Here is a 21,785-nt window from a genome sequence, read left to right as displayed (position 1 = left end):
CTCCACTTGGCATGTGGAGGCTCCCCTTACTGTTGTCCCTTATCCCCCCCCCTACCTCCCCTCTATATAATAACCGGCTCTCCCTCGCTTGTAGTCCCCACGTGTGTGGGGCAGTGAGCACAATCTCCTCCACATCTACGGACCCAGGAGAGCATTGAGGCCGGGCCTCAGTCCGTGGGGTTATTTTACCCCCCCCCCCCCCGTCAACCCCCCCGTGACCCCCCTCCTTGTTGCGCTCGGTGCCTTACACTGGACTCTTGTTTTGTTACGAAGGAAAAACGATGATAAAAACAAAGGGGGGTCACGCGTATACCTGCGTGTGGCTGGGCCGGGCGGTGGCGGCGATGCACCGCTCCTCCGCCACCGCTTCCCCTCGCTCGCCCTCGATGCAGCGGATGGCACGCATCTGGTACCCGGCGCCGCACGTGGCGGAGCACTGGTGGCAGTTGGCACGCGGTGCCGTGCGTGTGCGTGTGTGTGCGTGTACGTGCGTGCGCGTGCGTGTATGTGGGCGTACGTGTGCGTGAGCGTGCGCGTGCGTGTACGTGGGTGTGCGTGTACGTGAGTGTACGTGGGCCGGTGACATTGCGTTGCGTGTCGAACGTAGGCACGTGCGTGCGCGTAGGTGCGTGTAGGTGTTTTAGAGAGTGTGCATTTGCGAATGAGTATAGGTGTGTGTGTGTGTGCACATGGAAGAACGTGCACAAATGAGAAATAAAACAACCACAGTTACAATCGGATATAAACAACACAAATTAAGCAAAGCGTGTTGTTTGTCATGTAATTGTTGGGTGCTCACTCATAGCACTTGCCCTCACAGTCTGTTAAAGGCTTTTGTATTTTGTTAATATGTTTGGGTAGTGGTGGAACAGTGATTGGGTGGCACGGTTGCAGAGGAGACAAGACGATCAACGGCACACTGCTCTTCTAATGTGCATTTGTGCAAGGGATGCCCCCTCCCCCACCATCCCCCATATTAGTTCGTACGACGTCTTGGCGTAGAGCATCCAAATCCGAGTCATACAAAAGTTGCACGGCCTATGGGGTGGTAAAAAAAGAAAAAGCCTGAAGGCCTAATCACACAAGCTACAGAAATTTTCGAACGTCTCTTCGCTCATAGGAATGCCCTCGAGCGCGTGGGCCGTTTGTGTGAGGGAGGAGGGGGGGGGGTGGTGGGTGGCCCGTACCGGTCCCCACGGTCCGTCCTGCCACGTGGAGCAAGGAGGCCCGAGGCAGGAGCGCACGGAGTCCGGCCGCCCGTCCGGGCCGCACATCTCCTCCGACAGCGCCGAGTCCCCGGCACGGCACTCGACGTGCCGCCTCGACACGCCACGCCCGCACGTCACCAGGCACTGCAACCCCGCAGCACGCGCGCAGACACGGCCGCCATCAGCCGTGTCTCGGACGCGTGTCCCGACTTCAGTCTGACGTTTTCTTTCTGTTTGTCTGGCTGCCTACATACTTAGGCATCCATCCATCCCTCCATCTTCGTGTCTGCCTGCCTATCTGCGTCTACACCTGCATGTCTATCTGGCTAACCGAACGACTTGTCCATCTACCCATCTATGTTTTGCATCCACTCATCCAACAGTGTGTCTGTCTGTCTGCTTCATACCAAGCTGCCTGTGTCTGTATATCTTTGTCTGTCAATCTGCTTGTATACCAGTTAGTCTTTGTCTCCATGTCTGTCGGTCTGCTTCTATGTCCCGACAGTCTGTTGATCTTTTTGTCTGTCTCTGTGTCTGTCTGTTTCTATATCAGTCAATCTGTCAGTCGTCCTGTCTATTTCCACGCCTGTCTGTTTGCTTCTGCACCAGTCAGTCTGCCTGTCTCTGTGTCTGTCTGTCTATCTGCTAGTTTATCTCCCCACTCAGTCCGCGTGGCTGTCCACAGTGTACGCGAGATGAGTGTATGTGTGTCCGTATGTTGAACTTCTTTCGCACCGTACGTAGCCAACCGTGCTAATTCAAGGTGCGGGGGAAGGTCAACAAACTAAACACAAAAGATCAGCTCCAAAGAAACGACTTTTCAATGCAGATCACTTAAAAGTGCACAGCTGCAGCGGCTTCCTAATATCATAAGGAAGAGCATTCCAGACGGCCGCAGAATAACGTCTGAAAGGGCACCTTGCTCCAGTCCCCGAGTGTCCAGGCCGGGCAGGGCTGGAGGCCGCACGGCTCCTCGCTGGCGAGCCGCTCCGTGAGGCCCGCACACTCCTCGGGCCGCAGTGGCCTGCCGGCGCCGCTGACGCACGCGGCCTCGCGCGCCCGCATGCCCCCGCCACAGCTCCGCGAGCACTGCCAAGCGGACAGCGCGCCATGGTGGCGTTGTTCGTGGATGGAGATGGTGGGTTTTTGTCGTTGGTTTGTGCTTGTACGTCAATGAGGTTGCTTTTTTATGTTAAACTTGCTACTACTGATGCTGCGCATGGTTGGGTAATGAAACCAAGTTGACCGAGATTCGAGCACAGAATGCGGACCATTAGACCACCAATCCCTCTTAAACCCTTAAGACAAAGATCCCGTGTATAGCTTCAACAGAATGTTGGGGCAAGTGCTGTTAGCGAGCACCTATGAAGGTCAGTACGGCACATGAGGGGGGTGCTGACCAGCACCACGCTGGGCCACCTTTGTCTCCCCAGTGGATTTTTTTTTTACACATCACACGAGGTACTCAATGGAGGCTGAGTCGACCTAGGGGACGCCCATAACCGATTCAGATAATCGCCACTGGTGTTGGTGGCCGTGAGAAGGAATCGAACTCGGGACCCCCACTCACACACTCACTCGCCTACACTAGCAACCACCAAACAAAGAAGTATGGGGCAGTGTGGGTTTGTGAGTGACACGAATGTGTGCGTGCGTGTGTGTGTCTCCATCAGAGAGCCCAAACAATAGGGGCGAACGCTCAATGTGAATGTCAGACCCATTTGTCATCAGCTGGGCGGGCTACAAATAACCGTAAGGATACAAGCCCTGGCTCCGGCAATTTGACTCCAAGCGTGACCAGAGGTAACATAATCCGTAGGCAGCTACTCCGGATCCAATTCTTTCCTTGTGTTTTGAAAACGTAATCCATTGCTGCGCCCAGAGCCCCCCTTTTGTGAATTGTGTTGAAAATGCAACACTATAACTGTTTGGATTTGCAGCTTGCTGGATTTGGAATGCACACAGGCATGCCAGTGTGTCCGTATCTCCACACACACACTAACTTACCCACCCATTAACTCACTAGCTCACAATTCACTCAATCCAGCATTGTCACAAACTCACTCTCCCACACTCACACATCAACTCACTCATTCACAAACGACTCACCCACTCTCAGTCAACCACTCACTCAACATTCACCCACTATCATTATCATCACGTACTCTCCCACACTCAGACACATCTACTCACTTACTCACGAATTACTTACCCACGCTCAGCCGACCACTAACTTGCTAAACAGTCACCCGTTTCGACAGCATCACACATTAACTCAACAACAATGCGTCGAGTGGTTGCGACATCACCACAGCACTTGTGCCAGGATAGGTGCACTTTGAGGTCACGTGAAGTGTCGAAGGCTCAATTGCGGGTCAGGGCCAGATGTTGTGGGTTAACTCACTGAGATCACTGCACACCATATACTCTCACACACACAAATACACGGATACCCCGTGTAGCCTTTAACAGCCCGTTGGTGAAAGTGCTGATCGTGAGCACCTGTGAAGTCCGGCACACCACACGAGGAGGTGGTGGACGGTCAAGATCACGCCCAGTCACCTTTGTCTCCCCAGTGCTGATGGTTACCCATCACCCCACTTACTCATTTAAGGCTGAGTAGACCTAGGGGAGGCCCAGGACTGGTTCAGATATTCGACATTGCTATTGGATCGTGAGCAGAAATTGAACTCAGGCCGCCGGGTTAATAGCGCATTGCGCAAACCACTACACTACCGCTCTGCACTGAATCAAACTCTCTCACACACACCGCACACACGCACACATGCACCATACACTCACACGTGACCCCGTGTTGTCACAACATGTGAGCCGTCCATGAATGATGAGAGATGCAGTTACGAATATATGCATTCGCAAAACATTGGACAAAGAAGCGACGTATCGTCTTTCTTGGTTGCTGGGGCAATACGAGCACTGTTAGCGAGCACCTATTAAGGTCGGCATGGCGCGCGAGGGGGGGCGGGGGGGGGGGTAGTGCCCAGCTACCTTTAGCTGCCAGGTATTGATGTGTATACATTGCAACAGGCAGGCCTACGCTCATTTCAGAGTTGAGTTGAACTAGGAAAGGCCTGGGTGAGCGGCAGCCAAGAAATGTAATGCGTCTCAGAGGGCGTCTTACAAGGAGATGCGAGCGATGGAATCAGTTCATGTGCAAGTGCTTCGGTGGGTTATTACACCATCCACCCACTATGACACGTACATAAACTCACTTATTCACTCACTGAGATATTGCCCACTCTCAATCACTCAATAACTCCGTCATGAACTCAATTGCGCACTCACTCACCCACCCACCCATCCACTCACTCACCCACCCATCCACTCACTCACCCACCCATCCACTCACTCACCCACCCATCCACTCACTCACCCATCCACTCACTCACACACCCATCCATTCACTCAGTCACCCACCCAAACACCCACCCATTCACTGAGCCAATACCCATACGCCCACTAACATACTCACTGAGCCAACCTCTCACCTACTCACTCTCTGAGCCAACCACTCACTCATCCAACCAATTCACTGCTCACTCACCCACCCATTCATTCGCTCGCTCACTCACCCACCCGCCCACTCGCTCACATGCTCACCGAGGCAACTACGCACTCGATCCGTCGCTCGCTCGCTGGCTCCCACCTACCTCTGACCACGGCGAGTATCTCCACGTCACCAGCTTGCACTGGCCGTAGCAGGCCTCCCGCGTGGACGGCTTGGGCTGGTCCCGGCAGTGCGCGTCGTCCGTTGGGTGAGAGGGGCTGCCCCTCCTCCCCGCGGGCCCCGCCGCGTCTCCTCCAGCCGCGGGCGGCTCCTCCGCGGCCGGCCCGCCGACGGAGTAGCGGACGCAGCGCACGTCCAGCGTGCGGTGACCCGAGCCGCACTCCGCCGAACAGTCGCTGCGGCCCAGCACGTGCCACCTGCGGGGAGTTGTGTGTTTGTGACTCTCCTCTCAGCCGCCCCCCCCCACGCCACCCCTGCAGCCACCGAGGCCTTGCTAACGCGTCGTACTGCACGGAGGCCATCGTTTGTCCCACCGCTGCGTGAAGGCCTTCCCACCCCCCCCCCCAGCAGCCATTGCGGCATCGTGCTGGTTATTCGGCCATACTTCCCCCCCCCCGTCCCTCACACTGACCAGCGTGGGGGGATACAGAGGTGGGGAGCGTTGAGGTGCAGAGCGACGATGGGTTTTGCTGCACTGCCATCAACGTAGCCTCCCCCACCACCTCCAGCCTTTAACGCCCACGGTGCACTGTGGTCACCCATTCTAGCGCTGGCCAGGCGTAACTCTCGAGAACTGATGAGAACGTGCCCATTCACGCTTATCTGGTCATAGGTGTTGGCTATAAAGTTAAGAAGAATGTAACATGAATTAGCGTAACATTTCCATGATGCCAAATATCAACACGGAACCCAGCAACATTTAATAGGCTACAACATGCTGATGAGAAGCAGAAAAATGAAACCAGTTGAGGGTTTGCCTGCTTAATCAATTGTTGCTGGAAATGCATCTGTGGAGACGCTCCTCTTGGCTGATGGACTTAAATGTGAGATATATTGCCAACGCAGGAGACCATTGGTTATGCATTGTTTCATAACAAGGAAAGATGTTTGTACTTATTCGTAATAATGCAACCTTGCAAAAACACCCATTTAAAGAAAGTCAGCACATTCACAGCAACGTATACAGAATGCAACTGTAAGCTGCTTGAACATTAACTTAGGTAAATTAATAAATAAAACGGACTTCTTTCTTTTACTGGAATGTTTTGGAAATAATGTAATAAGCATACAAATACACTTTTTAATGAAACAGCAGACACGTACTAATAACGAAAACTGCACCAGTGCCAATAAAATAAATATTAATTTTAAGGCCCAAAAAAGCCACACTTAATTGACCTGGATTTCACAGTGATTTCACAATAAGCCAAGAAGTCACTGATGCCACAAAAAAAAACCTTTTGAAAGCCGTAAGAGCTACGCTGATGAAGGCAGCGGTTGGAATAAGCACTCGTGCTTTGCTGCAAGTGAACATTTCTTCCCATTTCATTAACGACAGCAGCTTAGATCTGTCACGTACAATGTTGGTCCGATCTCAAAGCTGCCGATGCGTCATGAAATAGCAGCACACAGCCTTTGATGCCCCGTCTGCTGCAATTTGCTTTTTGTTCAACTGCATGTCAGAAAGACTGCGCACGTTAAATGTGAAATCCACCACGCTGCCTTTAACCTGCATAATGCACTGCAATGTGCAGTCCTTAGTCGCATCCACTGCTGGATGAGGGTCTACCCAGGCTGTGTGAGTTGTGGGTTTTGCTTAACCATACTTCACCACGCTGGTCAATGCGGATTGGTAAAGAGCTTTCCCAGGACCGGTTTCCTCACTTAATACGTAAGTGGGGTTTATTTTTTTTAATATTTTGTTGAGAACAGAAACTCCTGTGTGGGCTGAGACAATAAATTCGTCACACCAGAGAAAGCTGACTTAATCACGGGTGGCTGCAGCCCTAATTGGAAGCCGGGATCACAGAAGTGGAAGCTCGCTGCCCTGACAGCACGAACCACCCGGCCACCCCAACACGTTGATTCTAGATAGACTCATGAGGAAGAAAATGCCTCATCTTGTTCAGAGGGATGTCGCGTCTTCTAACACTGTTAACCCATTGCCCTCCCCGACTTGGATTTCTTGTCATTGTGTACTGCTTCCTCACACACTGAGCTTGCAATCCGGAGGTTGCCCGGTTTGATCTATCGATACAGCATTTTAAACAATGGGAAGTTTTCTTAAATCCCTCCGTCTCTGCCCACCCAACAATATAAAAATGGGTGCACCACAGTTTGCAGATTGCCAGATCGTGTGCGGTGCGGAAACATTACGTTACAACCAGCTCTTCCAAGACGTTTGGCCAGCGTGGACGAGTAGGCCAAAGGCCCTTTAGGCGAGGGCTCCCTGTGGATCTCACTGGTGGAGGCCTGTCCGCCAGCAGTGGCGTGAGCGAGCACACTTGCAGTGCTGCGCCTTTACCCCCTGATCAGCGTAAAAAAGAAAATATTTTTTATTTATTTTACCAGGTAAGGCCCACTGAGCTATATGGCTTTTTTCATAAGTGACCTGGTCATAAATTATAGCTCAATCAAACGCATACACTGAACACGTGGCACGGTGGGCATTAAAGTGAAGGACAGGAAGAGGAGGTGGGAGGGAGTGAGGGAGGGGGGGAAGGCAGATGAGGGAGAGAGGGAGAGGGAGGGACGGAGAGAGGGAGGGAGGGGAGGAGAGGGGAGGGGATGGAGGGAGGGGAGGGAGGGGAGGGAGGGGAGGGGATGGAGAGAGGGGAGGGGAGGGAGGGGAGGGGATGGAGGGAGGGGAGGGGAGGGAGGGGAGGAGATGCAAAGAGAGGGGAGGGGAGGGAGGGGAGGGGATGGAGGGAGGGGAGGAGAGGGGAGGGGATGGAGGGAGGGGATGGAGGGAGGGAGGGGATGGAGAGAGTGGAGGGGAAGGAGGGGAGGGGATGGAGAGAGGGGAGGGGAGGGAGGGGAGGGGATGGAGGGAGAGGAGGAGAGGGGAGGGGATGGAGGGAGGGGATGGAGGGAGGGGATGGAGGGAGGGAGGGGAGGGGATGGAGGGAGGGGAGGAGAGGGGAGGGGAGGGAGGGAGGGGATGGAGAGAGGGGAGGGGAGGGAGGGGAGGGGATGGAGGGAGGGGAGGAGAGGGGAGGGGATGGAGGGAGGGGATGGAGGGAGGGAGGGGATGGAGAGAGGGGAGGGGAGGGAGGGGAGGGGATGGACGAGGGGAGGAGAGGGGAGGGGATGGAGGGAGGGGATGGAGGGAGGGAGGGGATGGAGAGAGGGGAGGGAGGGGAGGGGATGGATGGAGGGGAGGAGAGGGGAGGGGATGGAGGGAGGGGATGGAGGGAATGAGGGGTTGGAGGGAGGTAGGGGAGGGAGGGGAGGGGATGGAGGGAGGGGATGGAGGGAGGGAGGGAGGGAGTGGAGGGAGGGGAGGGAGGGAGGGAGGGAGGGGAGGGAGGGGAGGGAGGGAGGGAGGGAGGGAGGGAGGGAGGGAGGGGAGGGAGGGAGGCAGGGAGGGAGGGGAGGGAGGGGAGGGAGGGAGGGGAGGCAGGGAGGGAGGGGGGGATGATCTCGGCACGGTGTTACCTTAACTCACACTCTGAGTTGCACGGCTCGGACAGGGACACCGCGGGCCTCGGCTGCCCCGCGCAGCGCTGCTCCGACACGGGGTGACGGTCTCCCTCGCGCACGCACGCCACGCGGCGAGAGCGCTCGCCTGGCGCGCCGGATCGGGGGGGGGGGGAAGACAAGCACGGTGGGGCGAGGCACGGTCACGGCTCTTAGGTAATAAACAAAAGCGTGTGTCCTGGGTCTTCCCTAGGTCGACTCAGCCTCAAATGAGCACCTGCTTGCGCTGTGCGGAGTGTAAAAACATCGCCACTGGGGTGTGGCGGCGGCCACCTAACCCCTTGTGAGATGTGCTCGGCCTTCAGGAGGTGTTCGCTAACAGCACTTGCCCCGACAGTCTGTTACGGCTATATGGGGGATCTTTGTACGTGAAATAAATAGTCACTTGAAGGGACCTCGGCAGTACTTCTGTGATATCACCTTCTGCGACCCGTTCTCTAACACATTGCTCCATCAACGGGCAGTTAGTCTCATGACAATTGGAATACGTCTGTAATTCAAACGAACAAAAAGGGTACACCTTAAGTTTGTCAGGAAATGCATGCATGTATTCTGTGTGTACGTTGAACTTCTTTCGCACCGTACGTAGCCGACCGTGCTAATCGGAGGTGCCACGGGAAAGACAACGAACCCAACGTCTCCTCACCTCAACCACAACCTCAGACCTAACCTTTAACCCGAGCCACTGAGGTGGCCTCGCACCTTAAGGGGTTCACAACTCTGTCCAGGGCCACTGTTGGACTTCTTTCGCCCCGTACGTAGCCAACACGTGCTCGAATTGGAGCGCGTGTTGACTTATAACGCACCTTGGCAAATGCGGCTGCAGTCCTGCCAGGGCCCGTACGGGTCCCAGACGAAGCGCTCGCTCTGCTCCTCCATGGGCACGTTGAAGGTGTAGTGCACGTCCGGGTTGTGCAGGCGGCCCACGGATAGCACCTGGGAGGGCGGGCACAGCAACGCGGCGACCGTCTTACTTCCCGTCGCGCGGCCGCTGACGTGGACGCGGAGCGACGGCTGCGATTTCGCATTCGGCTTGTCGAGGCAGACAACCGCGTGTCAGGAGCAGCGGAGGGGTTGTATCGCTGCGACGTCTCCTGCGCATTTGTCGATCGGGCATTGCGTCGTTACACGTTGTACGGCCTTGTTCTGGGTGACCACAGTCGCACACTACTGGAGAGTTTTTCATTTTCCATTTGTGCATCAGGTATCCGCATTTACTTACGTGGTGTGTGCAGTGGACGCGGTTTTAGGGTGGACCGTGAGCTGGAAGATGGCTGCGGCCTTCACGCGGCCTGCTCTGTTGAGTGGACGAATCATGACGAATGCCGCCCCCCAACGCGGCGAGCGAACATCGCCCATCGATCACCCGGTCTCCAGAGCAACAACGCAAGGCACGGTGACCGGAGGGTCGAGTGACGATGCGATCGTTAGCCTCGTATGGAACGAACGTGGACAAGCGTCGAGAAGCTAAGAGCTCGGTGGGCCTTACCCGATAAACAATTTTTTTTTTTTGTATACTTTTTTTGTGATTTACTTACCTTTCCTATACTTTGCACTCCCTTCGTGTTTTTGTGGTTTGTTGTTGTAACGTTCTGACCCGCCCCTACTGGAAATCGGTGAAAATTTGCTTCACAGCTCATCAGATTCGCTTCAGTATAAATGAATATTCTGATTCTGTGTTAACGTGTGTCATGAGCATCGGACGGTAGGCTGGGAATGTTCGCATCGTCTCGTTTGTGCATCTTTTTCGCTGCAGCGTCCCATGCTTCCCCACTGGCCTAAAAGTAAAATTTGAATATAAGTCTCGATACATGGTAAATAATTCAGTCTTGCAGATTTCAACGTAAGCTTCGCGAGCAACGAATCCACACACCGCAGCATTTCGATTGGATGGCGATTGCCTCCTATTTGTGATCTGAAGCCAGCGTTGGGAATTTCACCATTCCCATGCAGGAGAAAAGTCTATCAAACGGACAAAGTGCTTTGATTTCCACTAATGTGGTACTTATTTTGTCTGCTCAGGGTCTGCTATTTGCACCTGACTAACAACCCAAAGGTTGCGAGTTCAAGACTCATTTGCGGATCAATTCAGCCCATAATATATTGAGGGTCAATACTATAAATCATATGGAAAGTCAGTCACAGTTATTTTACTGAGAGATTTAGTCTCTGCCATAGTAACGTGGAATTTCCACTACTGGCTCAGTATGCCCAATTCAGGTGCGTATCAATGTTCGCTTTGCCAGTCCGAATTCACATATGAACTTGAATGCATTTCAAATTCTCTTGCTAGCAACATTACTACTAAACACCACCACTATTACCAACATCACCACCACCATAACCACTATCATCAATGCTAACATCACCATCACCACCACTAACACCACCACAAACACTATCATCACCACCACTATCGTCTTTACTCATAACATTGCCCAAGAGAAACACAGTTTTAAAGAGAAACGTACAACACTACAATGTCATTAACCAAGTGTCAATTGAACTGCCCACGCACAACACGACATTGATGTCGGCTACCGGGGCAGCTGGGACGAAGGGCTGATGAAGTAGTGACAGCTCGCGACAGATTGACACGTGCCGACAGCTCACGGATTCAAGTGTCACCGTGACATGAGGCTTGCCAAACCCTCGCCTTGCATGGCAGCAACAGGGACGTGATACGCGTTGAAGATTGGGCCATGACAGGCAGGGAACTTCAGCTACTTGGAGATGACAGGGTGAAGTGCAGAAGCTTACATGGTGCAAATCTCCCTGCCATCATTTAGTTGTCTATGTTCTGTTTCTCATAGGGCACAACGCAGGGGGAATACATCATTACGTGCATTATTATGTTAATTAATGACATTATTATGGGCACCACAGTGGTTAAATGTTAACTATCTCGCCAGGTATACAGGAGGTCGTGGGTTTGATCCCAACCCTGACGCCTGCTGCATGTTCTCCCTGTGGTCGCGTAGAATTTTCACCAGGTCCTCAGGTTTTTTCCTCCACAATTGTAATCAACGTGCAATTAGAGTATTTGGCAGCTATACATTTCCACATGATAAGCCACAAAGTTGAGCTATCATTTGTGGTCCAGGTCGCTTCTGAATAAGAAGCTAATAGCTCTGTGGGCCTTACCTTGTAAAATAAAAAAGTAAAAAAATGTTTTATATTAGTTTGTTTAAATAGTTCAATAGTTTAGTTTAGTTAGTTTTTCGAAAAAATTGAAGTAACTGGAAAGAGAGGACATAAGAGATTGGTGCCAGAAAGATGTTGCGCTACTTGAATAAATTGGCACAAGGACAGAGGAAATTGTAAGCAAATGACGAAATGTGCAGTGGACACCAACGAGTTTATCTGCCCCATGGCTCGTGATGATGATGAGGATGATGATTTTAACCAAGCGCGAGGCTGTCGAGACGACGCTACGTCTCGCGGGACCTCACGGCACGGGGACGGGTGGGGGGAAGGCCTGTGGCTTGCCTGCAGCACGACATCCTCGGGGATGCGGTCGGTGCAGTTGATGCGCTCCGTCGCGTGGTCCGAGCCGCTGTACTCGAGCACGGCCACGCCCACCTTGACCTCGCGCTTGAACATGCTCACCACGAAGTTCCCGTTCAGCAGGAAGTCGCCCTGTGCCCCGGTCAGTGCTGCGGACGGTGGGGAGAAAAAAGTGACGACGCAAAGCGATTGGCGGTCGTAAAGCCTTCATAGGCTCGTACGCCACGAGGGGTGGGGGTTGCTTAGCTTTTCCGCAGACCGACCCCGGATATATTTTCTCACTCGGCCTGAGTCTTTCGCACCAGTGACCCGTGCTCTGTCGTAAAGTTCAACGCAATGCCACCAGACGTCGGGGCAAATCGATTTCCTTACCATTCTTGGCACAGATGCCAAGACTGCAGAAAGTGTAATTGCAAAAGACTCCGCACGTCCGATTAGCACGGTTGGCTGCGTGCGCTGCGAAAGAAGTTCAACATGATACATATGGATAAAGTAGGGAAACGACTGTACATACAATATATTCAGGCACTTTTTGTAGCACAAACCAAAAACCTGCCTGTTACAAAAAATAAACAAACTGCTGCAGTTGTCAGTTGGAGTGATTTTGCACCCACGATTAGAGTGAAAAGCCATTATCATCATCAGTTTTTAGCACAAGGTTCCACAGCGGTTGGTATTCCAGCCCAGAGGGGCATGAGATTGCAGCAACTGAGCGATTACACTCTCGTAATAAAGGAGCGGCAATCGCTGAGAAATCTCCGCGTCAGCCGAATTAGCCATCGAGGTCCAAGAACGGCGCGCAGCCACACTTGGGAAAATAAGCAGGCGTGCAAAGGACTTAGGGAGGCTTTCGATAATGAACTGCAGATAATCATAATAATTCTGAGCTAATGCGGAAATTTCTGTACATGCCACGACTTGCCAGAGTTCAAAGCCTCCTATGTAATAAAAACAAAATGAAAATCCCTTTAGACAACAACGAAAAAAATCTCATTAACAAATGGGACAATCCCAGTCGTTGGACTTGTGCTGAGGGATCCAAAAAAATAAGGGCCTCGTTGTTCGCAAGCAATCAAAGCAGATTACAGTGGAAATAACGCAATACATTCCACCATGCACTGACGATGGCTATCAGTGAGAGTGAGTGCCAGGTACCAGGGATTATGTGCATTAGCGGTGACTGCACACACACGCACACACACACACACGCATTCACCGCTCAGTGGCAATAAAATATTGCGTCGTTAAGTTTGGTCGCGGAATTCCGAAATGCGAGCCAAATTGCTCTGGTGGGTTTATTTATTTTTTGCTCATTTCAGCAAGAATCCAGGACTCTTGACTGAGATGCACAGTGGGGGTGAAGGCAAAGTCGGGCGGATAACACGTAGACTCGAACATCCACACGGAGCACTGACGTTGACCTTCTGAGACACTTCTATTTAAAGCTTTCGTGACTGCAGGGATTCATCTTCTTGGTTCTTTCGGTAAAGTCACGTAGAAGGACTAGCAATCCGCATGTAACTCCAGTTCAGTCTCGTGATGTGGCAGTGGAAGCAGAGGGTGTGTCTCTTAAACACCGTCACCACCTCTGTACACCCCGCAGTATCAATGGGTTCACCACGTTCAGTCGATCCGCAGGTCGTGTGTGGCGGGGTAAAGCGTGGGGACTTCCACTTATCTGCTACACCTCAGGCCAGTGTGGAAGAGAAGGCCAAAATAGCTCTCTAGAGCTCCCTCGAGTGGAGTCTCTTCCGCCAGCAGTGGCATGAGCGGGCACTTGCAGGGCTGCACCTTTACCTTTGATATGCATGACAACAATAGCTACAGCGGCAATTTGCCACTCAGTGGCGGTGACGTAACCACAGCCCTTGTGCCAGGTTAGGTGCATTCATATACATTTATTTAACCAACTCATCACACAATATAGCCTCTGACGTATTCCATAAGGCTTCGTTATAACTGTCCTGGCTTTGTGTTTTTCCCATTATCTAACATCCAAAAAAATGTAAAGTCCCAAATCCACCGGATTAGGGTCGATGCCCCCCGGTTTAACGTTTTCCCACATCGAACATTTAATTCCGCTCATACCCACTGCCCCCCCCCACCTCCGCACCTCTGAAAACACGAAACCGAGATTTCACTCTATCGCACGTGGGTAAAGTCCACAATACAATTTAACTTGCATTGCATGGTTACATTACTACTCACTCACGAAGGGACTATGCAAATGTTCCACTGGGCTGTAGTTTTAGCTGAGCCTTTGTTAACACCTGACGCTGCTGGCCGTAATCTCCAGGGAAAGGTCGTGAAAAAAAACATTTGCCACAATACTGCTCGCTTTTCAAAGCGCTCCGGATTTTTCTGAGAAAAAAAAAACAATCGGCACGTTTGCCCGCGACGTGACACCCTGATTTGATTGGCTGCGAATTGGAATTACACCCGTGCGATCTGACCCGAAAGTAACTCATTACGAACCATAACGTTGGTCGTGAAAACCTTCGTATGATAAAAAATGAAAACAATTCTAACGTGCAAGTTTTCCCGGTTGTGCCGCAGTGGAGTTTGGCGACGGGCGAGTAACGTACAGCTTGAACTTTTATTTTTCTAAACAAAATTTCTCAACGAATTGTGGAGCCTATTTGGCTACCGTTGAATGCGCCATTCATAAACGACAATTAAATCAAGAGTTCCGTCGTGCCTAAAAATCCTCCACCCCCCCCACACACACACCTCATCCCACATCCATTCCCCAGGCACAGACTCGCTAACCAGCGGGGCATTCGATGTGCACTCGGCCAATGCTATCAGATTGCTTACAAATAAAACTGCCCCTTTTTCTCTGCAGAACCTTGGACATGCGCCCTGACTGGCACATTACAAAACACTCCTTTCCGTAATCACATTAAGCCTCAGAGAAATTAAGCCCCGCAAAGCTTTCCTTTCTGCCTCTCCTTTTTTTCCGCTGCCCCCTTATTATCTTGCACACATTTAGAGTCAATTCAATTGCTTTCGGGCTCCCGCTTTGATTCAGCAAGAAGAGGGCATGGGAGGTGTTTTCACGATGCTTGCCAAATCTTGGAGATCAGCGTGTAAGGTTACGTACGCTTGCTTTGTTTTGCTCCGCTTATTTTGAAAAGGAGGGGGGAAAAAATGGGGGGAGGAGGAGGGGGGAGGGGGTGTGGTGGGGGCGGCGGGAGTTTGGTGATGTTTTGCTTGGGAAAAAACAAGCTACGAAGAAGAGCGGGTACACTGCACTTACACGTTTATTTTTTATTTTTCGCCAACTTATTTCCTTCTCTCTTGCTCGTTCGGAAAGGAGGCTGGTGGTCCCAACTCAATCCCCTTGCGGCCAAACGGTCAGAGTGCACGAAATTTCAACATTTCCCAGCGGAAAAAAAAAATCCAAAATGATTGGATCAGAGGCAGTTTGTGACCTACTTCCAATGAACGCCGGACACTCGCTCCCTTCAGGACATTCTTGCGGTCGAATTGGCGAACGACACAGTGTCTGCAAATGTCATGGTGCAGTTTCGTGCAGGAAATGACAAAGGCAACAATCGGCGCGTCGCTGCTAACGCAGCCGAATAAAGACGCTTCGGAATGCCGATCACGACTCGCTTACAATGCAGCGTGTGAAGTGACTACAGCAATGTTCCACAGCTTGCCACACTTGTAACGGGGAATCAAGATTGCATCAGCCTCCCACCATTCTGCATGAATATCTACGTGTGTCCTGAACATAAGTGGGCACTGGAGTGGAGCATTTTGGGTGTTTCTGCAAATCTGTCTGTGCATATGTATACGAATCTGAGTGTGTGTGCCGTGCCGGCCTTCATAGATGCTCGCTGCCTTCCCCTACTCCTGTTTCCTTCCACTTGTGTTGATCACCAAGTAAGGGATTCTATCCGGACTCATTCTCGCAATGCGTCTCAACCACTGTAGACTTAATTCTGTACTTAACCACCTATCTCTCTCTCTCTCCGTCACTCTACAACTTGCTCATTCAAGCCACTTAATGGCCATCCTCCCGCTAAACGACAGTGTTGGATGAAAGGTACCTCAATGACATTGTATCAGAGAACACGGGCGCACAAAAAGCCCTACGGGCGCGCACGTGCAAGCAAATACGGCAGCCCCATTCATCCACACATCCGTCCACGCACCCACCGATCCGTCTGCCTGCACTCTCACACATCCAATCCATCCATCCATGCGCCCACACGTAATAGACTCAGCTGTCTGTCCGCCAGCCCACCCGCCTGCCTGCTCGCCCTCTCGCCCGCCTGTTCTCTGATCGTAGCCTCTCACCCAGGTAGTTGTCATCCTCAGGTTTCCCCGAGAAGCTGCGCTGCAGGACATCGATGCTGGTGGCTCCAGCTGGGATCCTGACCACTGTGTTGTAGCCTGGATGGTGGTGTAAGACACACACACACATGTACGCACACGCGCATATACAATTACGACGTCCACATGTGTTACACTCACAGGCATTTTATCAATCCACTGGATACTTGAGCACTGAACAGTGCGAGTTGGTGAAGGCGGGAACTGTGATTGTCGGAGCATAGAAGTACTGTGCAACTATGGGATTTGCTGCACTGCCATCTGCAGAACACCACGTAGCCCAAGCTGGCACGCATGGTGGCTAGCTATCGAATGACTATCTGGCTCAACCCTGAAATGTCAAGGAAGTAGTTTGCCGGTGATTTGATCATCGGCACATTTATAAATACACACGTATGTATTTAGAGACATTCATATTCATATATATGGTACATTCATGCACAGTGCCTACACTGAACTCCACGACACGTGGCCTTGCCGATCGAATACCTGGCTATGCTGTACCCATTTACACTGCTGTGTGGACAAAGGCAGTGGTGGTGGAGGATTGAAGAAACGTGCCCAAGCGTTTTAACTGCCACGCCGGAAGAGAACCAAATCGAACCGGCGACCTCTCGATTGCAAGTTCGGTTTCGCTGGTCGTCACGTCACGGTGGCAATCCACGTGTTAAGTAATCGTGCCATCCATTTGGACCTCTTCGCTTGGTTCACAATGCGGTTGCAGGAATACCATGCTATGTTTTGTTTTTGAAATAGCAGGGATGTTTTTCACACGCTATACGAGAATCACTCACAGGGAAGAAACTGCTGTGGCGAGCTTTACTTGCAAGCCAGTAGTCGACAAAAAGCGTATTTAATCATCTCCCTGCGACATTTTTACGTGTTTCCTACTGCCGGCGCAATCCACGAATTCTGAGAAAATGCCATGGGTCGATGCAAAGCGTGGTCATTCCACGCTGCTTTGTTAGGGATTCCGAACAAACCAGCAACGGCTGGGATTGTTGTCTGGGATGCGACCTCATGGACAGGCGTCAAGGGGCTCGGCATCGAACCCACGACCTCCCGTACAGCAGGCGAGGCGGTGAAACATCTCGCCACTACGCAACTTCGTTCTAGACTTGAAAGGCCGGAGGGAGCAATCGGCGGCGAGGGCGACGGCTTGGCCCTGAAACTGACACCTTTTTTTACAAGGAGTCGTGTTTGCATAGACCACAATACCTGCAGCCATAATGCAAACAAAAAACATAACTCTGATAATGTGCACTGTCCTTGAAGTTGATTGGTCCACACCCGAGACAGCTTTCCTTAGAGCCTAGTCTCACATGGGTTGGACCAGATGATGCCTTTTGGCGTCATCTGGCTGCAGGTATTGTGGTCTATGCAAAAACATGACTCCTTGTAAAAAAGGTGTCAGTTTTGTTGCCAGATAGAAGGGTAAAAAAACCAATTATCATATTTTGTTACTGGCAAATGAGGTTCCAATGGTGGCTTGGGCCTTGCTTGAGGGGCGCCGCGTACCGTACTGCACGCTGTGGAACGTCCCGCTCACGGTGCGGCACGACGAGTTGTCACCCCCGCACACCCCGCACTTGTCTCGCTTCGCCCTCGAGTTGAGGATGTGGTCGCAGCCCGCTTGCTGTGGTGGGGGGGGGGGCAGGCACGGCGCACCTCCGATGAGCGCGGTTGGCTACGTACGGTGCGAAAGAAGTTCAACGCGCGTGCATACAAAAACTCAAAAGCTAAGGGGTGGGCCCGACGCACTCTAACGTTAAACGAACCTTAAGTGAATGTTTCACCCGAAAACGATTCGCTTTTTTACGCCACGCATTCTGCTCTAGATCTCGCATTCTCTATGCAAGTAAATATAATTAAAACACTGCAAGAATTTAGATGGGGGATTGAGTCTTCAGCGTGAGGCATTAGGGGGGCTCCCCCCCCCCATCCAGGCACCCTCCCAGCCCCTGCCCCAGCCCCCCCCCCACTGCGTGTGGCCAATGGACTCAGCGGCCTCCTTCAAGGCTGGAAGGGAAATTGAATGAGAAGAGAAAGCAAGGTGGCTAACCGTCCCCAAGCTCAAGCGAGCGCCGGCCTTTTCTCACCGCTGCCGGTGACCCCGAGCTCTGAGCTCGTCGTGGAAGTTCCACATTCCTCTGACGGCGAGGGGGCAGGGGAGGCGGGGCGAATGTACCAGCCTCGTCCCACGTCCGCGCGCCGATTCCAGCGAAGCGCTTGGCTACCGGCATGGATGGCTTAACCGTCACGCCATCACCGCCCCCGCCCCCCCCCTCGTTCCCGCAGCCCAGCGCCGCCGCGCGTGATAATGGAGCGAGCGGGGAATGGCGCTATCAAAGAGTGAAACCGTCGCCCCGCGTGTCGTGCCGCCACCCACAGCTCACGGCATCTGGGGTTACAGCCGTCTCGCGAGGGGACGGCCGAGTTTCACCTGGTGTCAGAGCACCCTGTGGTGCGAACATGAAACTCGCGCGCGACAGAGGACAACTTGTAAACGCTTGGTTCTCACGCGCACTGTTTTGGAAATTGAATGCACGTAATACCCTATGTTTTACGTCTCTTCGATATTTTATTCTTTTTTTTTTGTACTTTATTTTTTCTTTCAACCGAGGGGGAGTTTCCCGTGCTTTCGTTGCCGGAGCGCCCCTTCTCAAAACAAAGCAAGACCGCCGAACGAAGAGCAATCGCTGGCTCTCCTCAAATATAAAGAGGGGGATGGAGGGGGGAGCGGGGGCGTGCTCCGTTTGATAGCGAAGGCACGCTCGCATGCACACTTCTTACGCGGCGTGTCCAGCGATGCGGTAAAGCGAGCGGCAAAAAAAGTGCTGCAATGACAGCGAGAGCCGTGTACGAGTGGAAAGTGCTGCCCGAAGCAACGGGGACTCTAAATGGCTCTTGAACGTGACAAAGGCTGCAGGAGCAGGTGAGACCAACACTGATCCATTTCCCAGCCCCACCCGCCCAGTGCTGACAACATTGAAACACTTTCTTCCCACCAAATGCCCCATCGGGCCCGACCGGACCCAACTGGGCCCCCCGTGCCCCAGCAGCCCGACCGGGCCTGCCCCCCCCTCAGGCCCCACTGGACCCGACTGGGTCCCCCAGCCCTACCAGGCCCCACCAGGCCCCACCCGTCTCCGACCGGCCTCGCCGGGCCTACTAGCCCCACGGGTCCCTAACGACGCGCGGCCACTGCCTCGTAGACCCACGGGTTGAGACCCAATTCAGAACGCACGGTGACAGACGGAAGCAGATCGCATCGTTTCTTACTCCATCTTACGCTGAACACTCAAGCTCAATTTATTTTCACATTAATAGTGTCACGTTCCGCCACCCCCCCCCTGCCTTTTCTATGCTCCCCACCCGGGGTGCGGCGAGTTGAGTGGTACCGTAGCGGGGCAAGGAGGGGGGGGGGGGGGTGATTGCCTCACCCTGCACAACCCCTGCACGCAGATGTCGCTGGAGTCAGGGCCGCAGGGCGTCCCGTCGACCACGCGCTCCTTCAGCTGGTAGTACACCGTGGAGCCGGCCGCGCGGCAGAACAGCTTGCAGCGATCCTTCATGAGGACTGCCGACGGCGGGGGGGGGGGGGGGGGGCAGTGGGGGCACCACAAGATGTACGGGGCAGCACGGGTAGCTGGCTCGGTATTACAGATTTTAACGAGGAGCCGGCTTACGTGTGGCGTGGAACAGAGGTGGTCCGGATGGGTCAGAGGTCGGATCACGACAGATTCTCTCAGATGCTCCAACACGTGCGACTCCAGTCTCGAATATTTTTTTTTTATAAATATTTAATTAAAATGTACTTGCACAAAACTTGTAGCTGTTACGGCGAGGCAGCACTCTGCATGAGCCTGCAGTGTGAACTATGTAATTGGTTTTGCAATTGTTTGTATGTTTGTATATTTATGTGTGCATTTGACTGGGTGTGATATTCATTGTGTAAACTCATACTCTTTAAGTTATAGATGTAGATGCTTGTGTACGCAGCATTATGTGTTTGCTATGTACGTATGGATAAATCAGCACCCTGGATACCCTTGAGAATGAGATGTTCCAATCTCAAGGGATTTGCCACGTGAAATATTTGAATTAATCTTTTTCAAACAGCTATTACCCTGTGTCTGGGCCTAGATTTCTGAAGTCATTTGAGGATGATAAATTTGGCAACATCTCCGCACCGAGAATTGAAACATAATATCGGTTTCACTGTCACTGGAAGGGATCTCTACTGATATATAGCTCTGTAATATATACTTCCACGGGCTGTTCTCTAACACGGAGGATTGCACTGCTTTGCGAGGGATCCAAGGAGATATTTATTTTCGCTCCATAACATGGCAACCATAACACAATGGAGATCAAATGGAGGAGTAGGGGGGGGGGAATGATGAACAATATTTTATAAGAAACAAAAAAAAGACTAGAATGTTGTGGCATGATGGATTGGTGTGTCTGGCACCACCATATCTGGCTAACTTTGTTTAGCCAGTGATGCTTTTTGCACGTGGCACCAAATACTCAGTCAAGGCTTAAGTAACCTGGTAGAAGCTCAGCACATGTTCAGATACCACTTGCCACTGATTTTATCCCTGCCTGGAAATAAAACCCACATGGCTGGGATCACAGCGCAGTGTACTAACCACAGTGCCACTGTGTGCCAAATGCATGCCGAGTCAAGCGCAGAGAGGCCCAGGCCAGGTTTGGATACATGTAACGTGGTGGTGGTCTGAGCAGTCACAATTAAAAAATTAGTTATTGGCATTACAGCGCTGTGCTATGAACAAAATGTAATTCTTTCCCAATTTTCTACATACAAATAAAACAATATATAGAAAACATGTAGATATCCAGACACAAGTACATGAACACACACAAATAAACAGCCACCACCAAGGCACAAAGACACCCAGATGCAAGTAGAAACACCCATATACACATATACACACAGACTCCCATATCTCCGTCAAAGCCAGATATCCCTTGTGTAGCCTATATAGGCATTTGGGGCTAGTGTAGTTATAGAATTCCAAACTATGGCCAGAATGGCACACAAAGGGGGTGGTGTGGCCAGCACCACGCCCGGCCACCTTTCTCTCCCAAGTGGCAACATTTACACATCGCACAAGGGACTCATTTCAGGCTGAGTCAACCTAGGGAATGCCCAGGACCGGTTCAGATAATCTCGTCACTCGTGTTGGTGGCCGTGAACGGGGAATGAAACTCGGGTCGCTGGGTTCATAGCGCAGCACACTAACCATTGCACTACTACTCCAAAGACAAAGATCTCCTGTGCAGCCTTGACAAACTGCAGAAGTGCATGGTGCTCGCTCACACACACAACCAACATTCACCACTAAATGGCGGTGACATCACCTCGGTCCTTGTGCCAGGCTATGTGCACTCTAGGGCCACGTGAAGTGTCGAATGCCCGCTGGCAGGTGGTCACGGGACAGAGCCAAGTGCCATGGGTTCACCGACTAAGA

The 21,785-nt window shown here is 52.2% G+C and overlaps 1 protein-coding gene across 2 annotated transcripts in view; it reads right to left on the bottom strand.

The window, feature by feature from the left end:
* The window catches only part of LOC144944286 (A disintegrin and metalloproteinase with thrombospondin motifs 9-like), a 176,465-nt gene that overhangs the window by 43,939 nt on the left and 110,741 nt on the right, over positions 1-21,785 (bottom strand). For both annotated transcript variants that reach the window (XM_078872311.1, XM_078872312.1), the window contains exons 14-23: positions 19,731-19,867; positions 17,806-17,923; positions 16,252-16,347; positions 11,926-12,092; positions 9,243-9,372; positions 8,395-8,524; positions 4,880-5,153; positions 2,127-2,297; positions 1,188-1,352; positions 314-436 (exon numbers count right to left, since the gene is read on the bottom strand). In XM_078872311.1, coding sequence (XP_078728437.1) covers positions 314-436; positions 1,188-1,352; positions 2,127-2,297; positions 4,880-5,153; positions 8,395-8,524; positions 9,243-9,372; positions 11,926-12,092; positions 16,252-16,347; positions 17,806-17,923; positions 19,731-19,867 — 1,511 coding nt within the window. The remainder of the gene's footprint in view (positions 1-313; positions 437-1,187; positions 1,353-2,126; positions 2,298-4,879; positions 5,154-8,394; positions 8,525-9,242; positions 9,373-11,925; positions 12,093-16,251; positions 16,348-17,805; positions 17,924-19,730; positions 19,868-21,785) is intronic.

This window comes from Lampetra fluviatilis, chromosome 34 (genome assembly GCF_964198595.1).
Source record: "Lampetra fluviatilis chromosome 34, kcLamFluv1.1, whole genome shotgun sequence".
Classification (NCBI taxonomy): domain Eukaryota; kingdom Metazoa; phylum Chordata; class Hyperoartia; order Petromyzontiformes; family Petromyzontidae; genus Lampetra; species Lampetra fluviatilis.
Note: the sequence above shows the minus strand (reverse complement) of the source record. Positions and strands in the feature narration are given on the sequence as shown.